The sequence below is a fragment of the Carex rostrata genome, chromosome 2 (genome assembly GCF_964058835.1).
Source record: "Carex rostrata chromosome 2, lpCarRost1.2, whole genome shotgun sequence".
Classification (NCBI taxonomy): Eukaryota; Viridiplantae; Streptophyta; class Magnoliopsida; order Poales; family Cyperaceae; genus Carex; species Carex rostrata.
Window position 1 is genome coordinate 13,399,496 of NC_135919.1, and position 13,321 is coordinate 13,412,816.

The 13,321-nt window shown below is 33.3% G+C and overlaps 1 protein-coding gene and 1 long non-coding RNA gene across 2 annotated transcripts; both read right to left on the reverse strand.

Annotated features, from left to right (window-relative positions):
• Window positions 1-2,481: 2,481 nt before the first annotated feature.
• LOC144567000 (uncharacterized) lies at window positions 2,482-12,641 on the reverse strand. Its single transcript, XR_013515338.1, has 3 exons — window positions 12,535-12,641; window positions 3,247-3,404; window positions 2,482-3,001 (listed from the first exon to the last, which is right to left on the reverse strand). It is a non-coding gene; the product is annotated as an uncharacterized LOC144567000 (long non-coding RNA).
• Window positions 8,368-9,138, reverse strand: LOC144550669 (uncharacterized). The gene is made up of 2 exons (XM_078298648.1): window positions 8,579-9,138; window positions 8,368-8,480 (listed from the first exon to the last, which is right to left on the reverse strand). Exons 1-2 carry the CDS (start codon window positions 9,081-9,083, stop codon window positions 8,467-8,469), a joined length of 519 nt encoding a protein of 172 aa, XP_078154774.1. The 5' UTR covers window positions 9,084-9,138; the 3' UTR covers window positions 8,368-8,466.
• Window positions 12,642-13,321: the final 680 nt, after the last annotated feature.

The following is a 13,321-nucleotide window of genomic DNA, read 5'->3' on the forward strand; positions in this document are numbered from 1 at the left end:
ATAGCAGTTTAATGGACAATCAAGTGAACAACACTAGTTTATGTTCATATTGGGTCCGAATTTTCTTCAGTAATTGAACATGAACTAAACTTCAGGCCTGTTCGTATTACAGCCCGTTCGAACCTTGTTCATAACTTGTCCGGCCCGGTTGTCCATGAACTATCCTGTTTAATTAGCAACCCAAGTAAGTTTCTCTACTAATATTTTTCTGGGACTAGTAAATTTCGATGAAGATAGAAGTAATTGAGTAAACTTGTACTTGAGTTGTACCAGTTTTGCGTATTGCCTTGATCTTAAACTAGTTTGCAATTTTAATAGCTCCAGTGTGATAATATAAAGCTGGTACCGGTGCTGTGTAGTACACTGGTATTGTACTGTAGATAACATAAAACTGGTACTTGATGTTGTGCATGCTACTATCCTGTCTCCTTTACACAACCTTGTATGGATATTGTATGTACCACATAAATTGCTATAAACAAGTAAGACTTCATATGATCTATAGTTCTGCTCTAATTGTTAATCTAAAGTTCAAAGGAATAAAATAAACATACTGTATCTCTACGAACAATATTTTCAAGACCTATTTACTAGTAAGATGTTGTCTTGATACATTATTGAATGAAATTTTCAATTGTAACCATCCTTGGGTTATTCTTGAATGAAATTTTCAAGGCCTATTTATTGTGTTATTCTTGAAATGCGAAATACATATCCTAATAGAGTGAGTCTATGGTACTATGTATATTACGATTTGGCACCGTGCTACGGCTCTATATTCGAGTTTTCAAATTCTAATGGTCGATCCGAACCGTTCATCTTGTTCTCCATATTAATATGTTTATGAAGACCAAATTTTACATTTTTTGAAATTTTTTTACTATTTTTTTAGATTTATTGAAAATCACTGTTTTTGGATGGTCCAGAATTTTCAGATCAAGTGATTTTCTAAATATCTAAAAAAATAGTAAAAAAATTTCAAAAAATGTAAAATTTGGTCTCCAAACACATATTAATATGGAGAACAAGATGAACGGTTCGGATTGACCATTAGGATTTGAAAACTCGAATATAGAGCCGTAGCACAGTAACAACCCGTGATATGCATAGTACCATAGACTCACTCTATCCTAATATGCAGTAACAGTTACATTACAAACATGGAAAAAAGCAAAATATAAAGACTTATTTGGTGAACATCATGTAAGAATATTAGGTTTCATTGAAAAATTGCAATCAATGTTTTGGTCTTCTCCACCTGTATCTCTCCTCTGTCTCTTTCTCTTGAATGTCATGTTCTAATTCAGGGCAGAAATGGGTAGGCACAGTAGGAGCGCTGTCTCTGTATCCGGTTTAGATACATTTAAACACAAGTGGGACCTATTTATTATATTATCATGTGATGTGGCGGTGTAGTCTCTGAACACACACTGTTGCTAAATGCTGTGTAATATGTTACCCTTTTCTTTTCATCATGTAGCGAGCTCTAATTTCTAAAGATATTCACTGTATTGTTCTTTGTTTTCAATCTGAAACCACGTTGATAGTTATTCTAGGAAGAGGTTTGGTCAAAGTAAATAAATTGATTCTGATAATGTTTGTTTAATGTTATTCAGTAAGGAAACTTTAAAATCATATCATGTCTATAGTTGAGTAGATCACTTATTAGTTATTATTTTTTTTTAATATATGGTTTGGTGCCTTTTGGCATAAGCCATGGCTGTCAATTTGAATATAGGGTTTACATTATTCTTTTCGTATTCTAATAGATTACTTGAATATATGTTAGTTTTCTGGAGCTTATTCATGATTTGATTCTTTTCAGGCACGAGATTTGGGATCTTAAATGTATGGTGGTGTTTTTTGTTGAAGCGTGATTTCTATAAATTATGGGACTGTTTTGATAAAAAAATAAATTCTCTAGTTCAAGGGCCTGAAAATGTAAAATGGAGATTTTTAATCTGTGATGTTTTATGCACCTTTGATTTTGTGCTAAAATTTAATTAAGATGTTTTTATGCAATTTAATTAATTATTATTTTTTTAATACTTTTTTTTATGACAATTAGAGATTTTTAATCTGAATTCGGTTTTATGCAACTAACAATATATTAAGTAGTCCATATTTTATTGTTCGATTAGGTGTACAGAGATGTATTGTTTGATTAGTTGTACAGAGATTTTATTATATTAGGTTGTACAGACTACAGAGTAACAAAGATATATTGTTCGATTATTTGTTCATACTAGTCAAGTGCCCGTGCGTTGCAACGGGATCGAAATATTATTTTGATTATTTTTTTAAATTGAATAATATTATAATCTATATGAATAATATAACAAAATAATCTATGTTAATAACAAAGAACTCGGAACACATAATAAAATGAAATAATACTAAAGCATGATATTTTTTTTAGGAAAGACCCGTAGGTATATTGCATTAAACGATATAGTTCAAACAATTACAGTACCATAAAAGAGAAACTTAGAAATTGAAAATAAGCCTCTAAATTAAAAGGAAAGATAAACAGAAATCTATAATTACATCTAACTGCCACTATCCATCATTTCGCAAATAAGAAGAAAAACAAGGAGCTTCTTGTAAGTTTGTCTTTCCCATCTGACAACCTATTCGTTTGCTACCAGCATCCTGAATTGGCGCCATCTCCATGACTTTCAAAACCGAACTGATCCCCATGTTTACCAGTAATGACTCCTATCTCGTACCAGTTATGTTACATGTACCACCCCTTCTCGCTCCGACTGAAATATTGTAGGCCAGGTTCGATATCGTGGTTGTACCGTTCCTGCAGTCCAGTTTTCCAATACGCCCTCGAAGGTCGTTCTACTCCTTGAGAGATTAGCTAACTCATGAGGCAGCTCAAGTGCTTCCCGGCACACATGTTTGATTGTGATCGTGTTGTTGCTTGATTGGAGGAGTGTTTTACATTGCTGAATTGCAGCGGGTTTATACAAAATTATATGGTTCCATCACAAAACTGCAACAGATTCAAACATTAACTTCTTCGACCAAATATTATCATCATTAACATATTTATCTCTTTCATCCTCCACAATCATATTATGCACTATTACAGAAGCTCTCATAATTTGTTTTATAGTCTTCTTACACCACAACCGTGCCGGACCACTAATGATAGCGAAAATAGAAAGAATAGAAAAACTTAAGGATAGAAAGAGTAGAAAAACTGGTCTATATTACTCCAAGAAAGTAGAAAATCACCTGCAAGAAATGTTTGAGACCTCGTTTAGAGCTAGGGTAGAACTAATACCAAATTACTGGTGGGCCCTCTCATTTTATTATGTTCGACACCTCATTTAATCCTCCTCGTTAGAATGCTTATCCTCATAAATTACTGGTGGGCTCCTCTTCAGCCTCATCTTCATCAATGTAGAATAAATTCAACACCATCATATGATCTCAATTAGTACATAATTAAACAAGGAATAGTAGACAAAAAAAGAGTAGAAAATTATTCTGAATTTAGTAAATGAAGAGGCATACCACACTAAAATGATAATCTATACAAGTAGAACCAAATGTCAAGACTCTTGAATCAATTTTCAGTAACAAAACAATTAATATAATCAAAAGATGATAAAATTTTCTACATGTTTTCAAAATATTATATAAAAAGTTTCAGTTTTTCTTTAATTTCTACAAGAACTATTTAATCCACATCAGATGAATAGTCTATAAAGGAATATGACATCTTAAACCTTAAATTCAAATGATGCTGAACCAGTACATTAACAGAATAAAATGTTTACATATTTTTTTTGTATTTTCTTGTTTTCTTAAGACAATTGTGTAGGGATTTCATGTGTATGCCTATGTGGTGAGAATTAAAAAAAATTTCTATCACCACTTGGCTCAATACACAAAGGACGTTATTTATATGACAATAGCAAACAAGAAACTTCTTAATAGTTTCATTAAGCACCTAATGTGTACTAAATAAAAATAAATAAATTTATTCATTTCTTATACAAGAGGAGATAATAATTTATACCTAAAGAGATTGTCAAATCTCTTGTTAGAGAGAAGTCGATTTCCCTTCTAGATCTCTTGGAACCGCCGTTCTCTTAGAAGCACCTCTTGGTTCACCTTGAACCTAAACAACGAACTACCACACCTCTTAGATAGATTGATGTGGAGTTCAAGGCTTAGATACAACCACCTCTTAATCTTTAAATCAACAAACTATTTGATTTCTTGGTGGCTAAACCTAACAAGAGAAGATGAGAGAGCAAGCTTCTCAACTTTCGATCAAGGAGAGGAAAAACGTGGCTGCTCAAAGGGGCTGATTTTGGCAAGTGTTATAGGCAGAAAATTAGCATATTTTTCTCCCAAATGAGCCCCCTTAAATAGGCAAGGGTTAGGGCAACCCTTTGTGTAAGGTTTGAATCAATTACACAAATGCCACTAGCCTTGTTTAGCCATCTCATGCTCTCTTTAATCTCATCTTATGGTTGGTTTAATAAATTAATTTATGAACAAATAATATTATTCATATTATTCTATTATACAATATTTATATTATTCTTATAATGTATTCAAACATTATACCAAATAATATTTTCATAACTTCGTAGATTTATTTATGGTCTAAGCATGTCATATTATGACATTTTATTTTAGCATTTCATCACATGTATTTTATCTTATACATCATTATGAAATGTAAAATACTTGTTGTTTCTCTTCAGTTGGTGTGACCGTATAGAGGATCTATGTCATCTTGGCAATAATATAAATCTTTATATTATTGACTATAAGAGGTTCTATAATTACATTATAGTTATCCAAACGACATAGTAATCATTTACTCAATCCACTAATTTTGTGTCTATCCTTGTCACATGATATTATGAATAATATGCAAAATAGGATCGTGTCATTTTTGCATTATATTCGTTTTCTTGGTCTCTCAAGTGAATTATAATTATAACTACATCAGTTATATTGCATGCGATATAATTCCACTTTACCAAGGGGCCCAGTAATATCATAACTCAAATTGAGGGACAATAATAATATTAACATATAGATTCTCCCGCACAAGTTGTACACAACGAACTGCTATTTTATTCCTATCATAAGATAGTATTTAAATAGCAATCACATTATATGCTTCTCATGTGAAAAACCTACACATCTCATATCTAAGATTCTAAATACACAATGGAAACATTAATGACACAAAACACAATCCATATAATGTTCCATTCATTTAGGTCATGTTCAATATATATATAATACACATTTTATATATTCATGTAATTAAATGATAATCATTTATCAACATTTATAGAACTTCAATGTACTTTAATCTACATGACAATCTTCCTCGGTAATTAATGTTCCTCCTTAATTACCATGATTGTGAACTTATTTAGTGATTAAATGTTTCTCATCTTAGGAGTTCTATGATTCAAGACCAAGAGCATCTTCTTGAATACTTTCAAAGATATAACATATAAATCTCAAGGAACAAGAATAATAATATTTGTAATAAAATCATGAACAACACATAAATTATTATTAAAAGATAACTTTTAAAACACACATCCTTTAGTGTCCCACTTGTTTTTAAAGTTTCTAATATACATAATAAATGCATAAACTCTAAAACTAGAAGTCTTTTTTAGTCTTCAAGCCACTCTCCATGATCTTGTAGATCCATGGACTCGAAATGAATTTCGTTTTTGGCTTGTGATAAGGGCTTAGTGAAGGGATCAGCTGTGTTGCTGTTGGTGTCAATCCATAACAATGAAATTTTGCCTTCTTCTATCGTCTGGGTCTGTCATAAAACTAGCATCAATGTAGTATTTTACAATGAGCTCTCTTTGACCACCATAGACAAGAAACTTATTCTTGGTCCTTTTCAGGTACCTAAGAATATTCTTGACCGCAGTCCAATGATCAGGACCAGGTGAAGCTTGATGACGACTTGTCATGCTCAGAGCATACGCGACATCGGGTCTTGTGCTAGTCATAGCATACATGATGGAACCTATGGCTAGAGCATAGGGAACATTCTTCATGTATTCAATGTCTTTATGTGTTATTGCACACTGCGACTTGCTAAGTTGCACAGACACACTCATTGGTACATTTCCTTTCTTGGAATTTTCCATATGGAACATTTCCAAGATTTTATCAATATACACATTTTGACTTAGACCAATGAGCTTACGAGACCTATCTTTATATATCTTAATACCTAAGATATATTGAGCCTCGCCCATGTCTTTCATTGAAAAGATTGTTTTCAATGAGTTCTTTGTTTGCTCCATCAAAGATTTTTCATTACCTATCAGCAATATGTCATCGACATATAAGACTAAGAACATAATGTGGCTCCCACTAACCTTCTTGTATACACAAGATTCTTCCTTACTTTGAATGAATCCAAGGGTTTTAACCTCTTCATCAAAGCGTTTGTACCAACTCCTAGATGCTTGCTTCAAGCCATAAATAGCTCTCTGAAGTTTACACACTTTGCTACTATTTTTCGGATCTTCAAAACCTTGAGGTTGTACCATGTATACTTCCTCATCCAATTTTTCATTTAGAAAAGCTGTTTTGACATCCAATTGACATATTTCATAATCATGAAATGCGGCAATAGCTAGCATAATTCGAATAGATTTAAACATGGCAACTGGTAAAAAAGTTTCATCATAGTCAATTCCTTGAATTTGAGTAAAACCTTTTGCTACAAGTATTGTCTTGTACGTTGTCAAGTTACTATTCATGTCCATCTTCCTCTTCAAAATCCATTTGTTTCGAATGACTTTCGATCCTTCAGGAAGATCTACCAAGTTCCATACTTGGTTGTCATACATGAATTGTATTTCGGATCTCATGGTTTCTTGCCATGCTTTGGAGTCTTTTCTTTCCATTGCTTCTTCGTAGGTCAAGGGATTTTTGGTATCTATTACCAAGATTTCATGAAGACCCATGTAAAATTCAGGTCTTCTTCTATCCCCTGTCGACCTTCTAAGCTCTTTATATTCTTGTGACTCATATTGAGCTTCTTGAACTTCTTCCACAATTTCTTGCGGAATAGATTCATGCTCAATTCAAGTTAAGGGAATAATATTACTTGTACTCCCACTGATTAAAAGAGCTTTGTGTGATATTTCATGATCATCTTGAATTTCATTCATATCATGATCACTCACTTGTAGGTCTTCTTGTGTTTCCTCAAGTGTCATCCTACTACCACCGCTTTTGATTCTTTCGAGAAACTCCTTCTCTAAGAATGTTGCACCATTTTTAACGAATATAGTATTCGTTGGCTTGTGCCAAAAGTTATACCCTTGGGTATCCAATGAAGAAGCATTTATCCGCTTTGGGTTCAAGTTTTGTTGAGATCATACGCTTGACGTATGCCTCACAACCCCAAATTTTGAGAAATGATATGTTGGGTGATTTGCCCATCCACAACTGATGTGGAGTTTTCTCAACGGATTTTGATGGAACAATATTTAGTGTATGAATCGCAGTTTGGAGTGCATGACTCCAAAAATATAAAGGTAGCTCCGTTTGACACATCATTGAACGAACTATATCAAGTAAGGTTCGATTTCTCCTCTCAGAAACACCATTCCACTGTGGTGTCCCGGGTGGAGTAAGTTGTGGTATAATGCCACAGTCTTTCAAATATGTGTTAAACTCATTACTCAAGTATTCTTCTCCATGATCAGTTCATAGAGCCTTAATTCTCTTGTCAAGTTGGTTCTCTACTTCATTCTTGTATTCTTTGAATTTCTCAAAGGATTCACTCTTGTTCTTCATAAGATACATAGCCAAATCGGTTGTGATCATCTATGAAGGTAATGAAGTACTTATAACCATCTCTTGCACTAGTACTAATTGGACCACATACATCAGAATGTATCAATTCCAATAAGTCATTTGATCTCTCACCTTTCTTCTTGAATGGTGACTTGGTCACCTTTTCAGTTAAACTAGATTCACATGTTTCAATTGCTTCTCCATCATACAAATCTAGAAGATTTGCTTGCTGCAATTTCTTTATGCGTTTTTCGTTTATGTGACCAAAGCGATAGTGCCACAAGAGTGTCTCATTTGTTTGAGACATCTTGAGTCTCTTGTTATTGATGTTCAACATATGTTTATCATCATCTAAATCAAGCAAATATAATCCATTTGAAATGAAAATATTTGCATAAAATAGATCATTCTTCTTAATAACTATACGTGAGTTATTTATTTCAAAACAAAAACCTTCTGCATCCAAACATGATACAGAAAATAATGTTTTGAAAAATAGAAGAAACATAATAAACATCCTTTAAATTTAAACATAAACCACTAGATAAATGAAGATCAGGAGTGCCAATAGTAACCGCAGGGATACTTGCACCATTCCTAACCTTCAATACCACCTCTCTTTTCGAGAGAGGTATCCTATCCCTTAGTGCCTGCACATTAGAAACTAAGTGAGCACATGATCCGGTATTCATTACCTAATCTTGGATAGTTGTGGCTAAATTTAAATTTAATTCAATAACAAGTATACCTTTAGGGCGCTTGCATTCTACCTTGCCTTCATCCAAGTCACGCTTGTACTTGGTGCAATTCATGAAATGTCCCTCTTCATGGCAATAGAAGCATTTAGTGTTGGAACTAGAAGAGTTCTTAACCTTGTTTCCCTTAGAGGTGCTCGCTTGAGCCCCTCCAGTTTTGCCCTTGAATAAGGAACGCGCCTTACTTGTCTTGCTCTTTGTCTTGCCTTTATTCTTGGCAATCTTCTTGCTATTTGGTGCAATGGCAAGGACAGATTTCTCCTTTTTCTTTTCCATGTCAACTTCAGCAGTTTTGAGGGCATTATGGATCTCATTCATTGTCATACTTTTTTCACGCATGTGATAATGCATGATGAAATCCTTGTAAGAGTATGGAAGTGATCTCAGAATGAGATCCTTAGCAATGTCCTCGGGTATTGGAGACTTCAATTTCTCCAACTTCTCTAGATATCCTTGTACTTTGAAAAAATGCACTGAGACAGATTCACCCTCCATCATCTTGCACCTTGTGAGTGCGATGGTGGTCTTATAGTGCTCCTTGCAAGCACTGTCAGTGAACATCCTCTCCAGTTGTGCCACAATTTCCTTGGAGTATCAAGGAATTTTATTTGCAACTGATCGCCAATACTGGCCAAGATCACTGTCTGCACAATTTGCTGCTGATCATTCCATTTCTTTTGTTCCTCCTTTTCTTCGTCAGTTGGCTTTCCTTTCTCTTTCTCATCTGGAAAATTGCCATCCAGAATGTGTAAGAGATTTTTGAAGCGCAACACGATGTTTAGTTTGAGGAACCAATCAGAATAGTTTGACCCATCATTAGCAAGGGGGTGTTTTTCGACCATAGAACGCAGAAAATTTGAAAGTGTAGACATAGCTACAAAAATTTCATTTTAAGGGTATATGTTAGTATTCATGATTTCATAAATTTGTATTAACAAAATTTAAAGTTTGTCCGTTTTGTTAATCACTCAAAATCCTTTTCAAATACATAGACCCATCTAAGATATTTGTCCAGGTAGGTATTATTTACCAATCATAACCTTTAAGTAAAAACTTAACTTTATGACTCTTGTCGTTTTCATTAAGAAAGAATAATCCAATTTCTTAATAAAACTCTCTTTCCCAAAACCCAAGCCTAGATCTTGGTGATTTGTTATAAGAAAACTCATTTTATTGGTCAACAAGCATGAAGAAGTTATTTCCACATAATGAATAAGAAGATGTGCCTCACACAACTCCCACTCATTTATGGCCTAACAACGAATTCATGTAAGTTCCACAATTTCTAGCAATTAAGATCACACTCATGCTTATTCCTAATTACTAGCTTAAAGTGGATAAAATGAGAAGGAAAGATATTCTTAAATTTTTCATGGACTTAGTAAATATATGATGAATGCAATAATTTTGGTAGGTCATGTATTCATACAACAATACCTATCCTAACCATTAAATTATCTCATACATTCATAAGCTTCGTGGGTTGTATGGCTCCCGCTTGCATTCTTGTAGCTCTCTATCAATCACCTTCATGAAAGATACTATTCTAAGCTACAAGCATCCACCCATTTATCATTCTATCTTTAGAACTACTCTAAAATAAAATGAAAAATTTACATTTAGAATTACTCAATCCTAAATCCTATGTGGCATGTAAGCCATGAATGAATTAATACATAAATGGCAACCTAACATCTTTGCCATAATTTAATTATTCTAATTAATTTTCAATGGGCACCTTAGGCCGCATTACAAACATCCATACACATCATTCATTACAACACACAAAGCATTGAAAATCTTGAGCCATACAAACCCACAATTCTCCTGCAAAACAAAATTAGTACACATGTGCAATCTTGCCGCACTATTCAATCTTATTTAGTTAAGCCTATATCTCTCAATTTCTTAATTCATCTAAATCATTTTAAATCCTAAAAATGATTTCAATTGAATAAACATTTATTCATTAAATGTCATTTATTGTCAATAAAATATCATTAATGTCATTAATTATCGTTTATTATCAATTAATTATCATTAATGTCATTAACTCATTCTTAATTGCCATTATAGCTAATTAAAACCTTTAATGTCATTAATTCATAATTAATTCGTCCTTAATCTGTCCTAAATTTGAATGAGATCTAATATTACAGATTTTGCACAATAGCCCCTGTAAAAAATTAATATTCCAAGATGGTAAGACCAAAAGTTATAAAATTTTCAGTTTTGGTCTGCTGCGCACTAGTCAATGTTTTCTATGCCCAAGATTGTGTATTTCGAACTAAATTTCAAACCATACATTTTTGAAAAGTAGACTTAAGCACCTTTCTGGAAATATAAAGAACACAAAAAATTATTTATTAGTTTGTGAGAAAAGTACATTTCAATCTCGGGTTCTATTTCTGAAAACAGATTGTAGTTGTCTCTGTAATTTTTTAATTTCACACAAAATTCGTAATATTTTTGTATTGCAAAATATAGTTTTTCAGAAACTAGACTTAACTATCTTTCTAATGATAGGTGGCACAAAAAAATCCATTCAGCCAAATTCTAGATATGATATTTTGAATCTTAACAAAAACAGAAAAACTGAGCACAGAAAAACTGCGCTGTACCTGTTTTGTTATTTTTGTTTATCTTAATAAAACGATCTAAACTCCCTGTTTTATTTTAGAATCTCCATCTACATATCAAAAACTAATGTAGGAATTTTAGATCCATAAAAATTCTTGATTCAAACAATATCAAAATAATTTAATATCTTAAGAACAAAAATTGACAAATCTATGAACAAGAAACTTGAGAGATAGTTAACTAAACACTTGTGCAATTAAATTAGCACTAATTAAATAGTCTAATTGTCATAAAAATAAGCCAAAGCTCTGATACCACTGTAGGGATTTCATGTGTATGCCTATGTGGTGAGAATTTAAAATTTTTTCTATCACCACTTGGCTCAATACACAAAGGACGTTATTTATATGACAATAACAAATAAGAAACTTCTTAATAGTTTCATTAAGCACCTAATGTGTACTAAATAAAAATAAATAAATTTATTCATTTCTTATACAAGAGGAGATAATAATTTATACCTAAAGAGATTGTCAAATCTCTTGTTAGAGAGAAGTCGATTTTCCTTCTAGATCTCTTGGAACCGCCGTTCTCTTAGAAGCACCTCTTGGTTCACATTGAACCTAAACAACGAACTACCACACATCTTAGATAGATGGATGTGGAGTTCAAGGCTTAGATACAACCACCTCTTAATCTTTAAATCAACAAACTATTTGATTTCTTGGTGGCTAAACACACATCTTTCAAATTATACCAGTATTTAAATTTTTTTGCTGTTAGGTTTCTCTTGCATGTACCAGTGTACCAGTTTTGCTTGTTTCTTAGGATTTGTAACACTGCTGAACTTGTATCTCATTAATCAATGCTTATAGCTTTCAATTAAAAAAAATACTTTTATGTGGCAATTGCATGAGAAATTAGCAAAAGAGGATGATCAGGAGCTATTACATTATGATTTTGTAACAGCAATGAATCAATAAACCATTTATTCCTCTTATACCCCTACACAAAATCAAAGGCAAAGAAGCTCTAATCGGATGTCACTGTGCTTTCACCAAAAGCAATTCAGAGTTTGATTTTGAATTAGTTCTTCGATTCAGAGTTTATTTTCTTTACGATTAATAAAATTTACAGGGCTAATATGCAAAATTATATCGACAGATCCTAATTTCAGCTCAAACTCTGAATCGCTAATAAGTAGAACTGAGTTTGATCCAAAATTATATTGATGATTTTCTCCGCAAATATGCAAAATTATATGATGATTGCAATCAGCTCAAACTCTGAATCGCTAAGTAGAACTAAGTTTGATCCAAAATCGCTAAGGAGAAAATGAAAAAGAAATCAAAGGCAAATAATCTATCACCTCGACCTTGAGAGCGGAGGGAGTGGAACGGCCGAACAGGGATGGTGTCGCTACGGAGGCAAATTTTATTGAGCGGAGGCGGAGACGGAGGCAGAGGTGTTTAAGAAATCGATTTCATTGCACAATCTATCACTGACCCCGTATATTACATCAATCAACCGTCTCAACCCTCTCCTTCGCCTTTTTCATTTATCTTTGTTTTTCCCATCTGAGAGAGTCGCGAAGAGGGAGGAAGAGTCTCAGAGCCATCATCGTTCCCCTTGGCCGCGAAATGGAAACCTAGAGGTGCTGTCGTTGTCCTTCTCCCTGCCTTCTCTCTCGCGCGGTGTATTGAAAAAGGAGGCCTAGATCGGTGCTTCAAAAAAAAAAAGAGAGAGACGCGTATTCGCCTTGGGAAGAAGCGAATACAGAAAAACGCGTTTTTCTATTTGTTGAAGTGAAATAATTTCTATGCGGTCTTTGATGTAGCGAGTATGTTTCAAACTAAATTTAGATTTCTACAAATTTGACAACATAAAACAGATGCATAAAATCAGAATTTATGATTAATGGCTGAGATTGAAAAATAATTTTGATCAGTGGCTGAGATCTTTTGAATGGATGGCTCAGATTCTCTCTGGACATATAGATGTTTGGATGCCAAAAAATTCAACGGATATTAGTAGTGCTGATTTTATATTATGTTGGCCCGTTTAGTTGTTCATTGTTCAAACTAGTTTGCTAAAACGGGCTTTATGCTGAACGGGCTCTATGTTAAACGGGCTTAGTTTTGAACAATACTGAACGG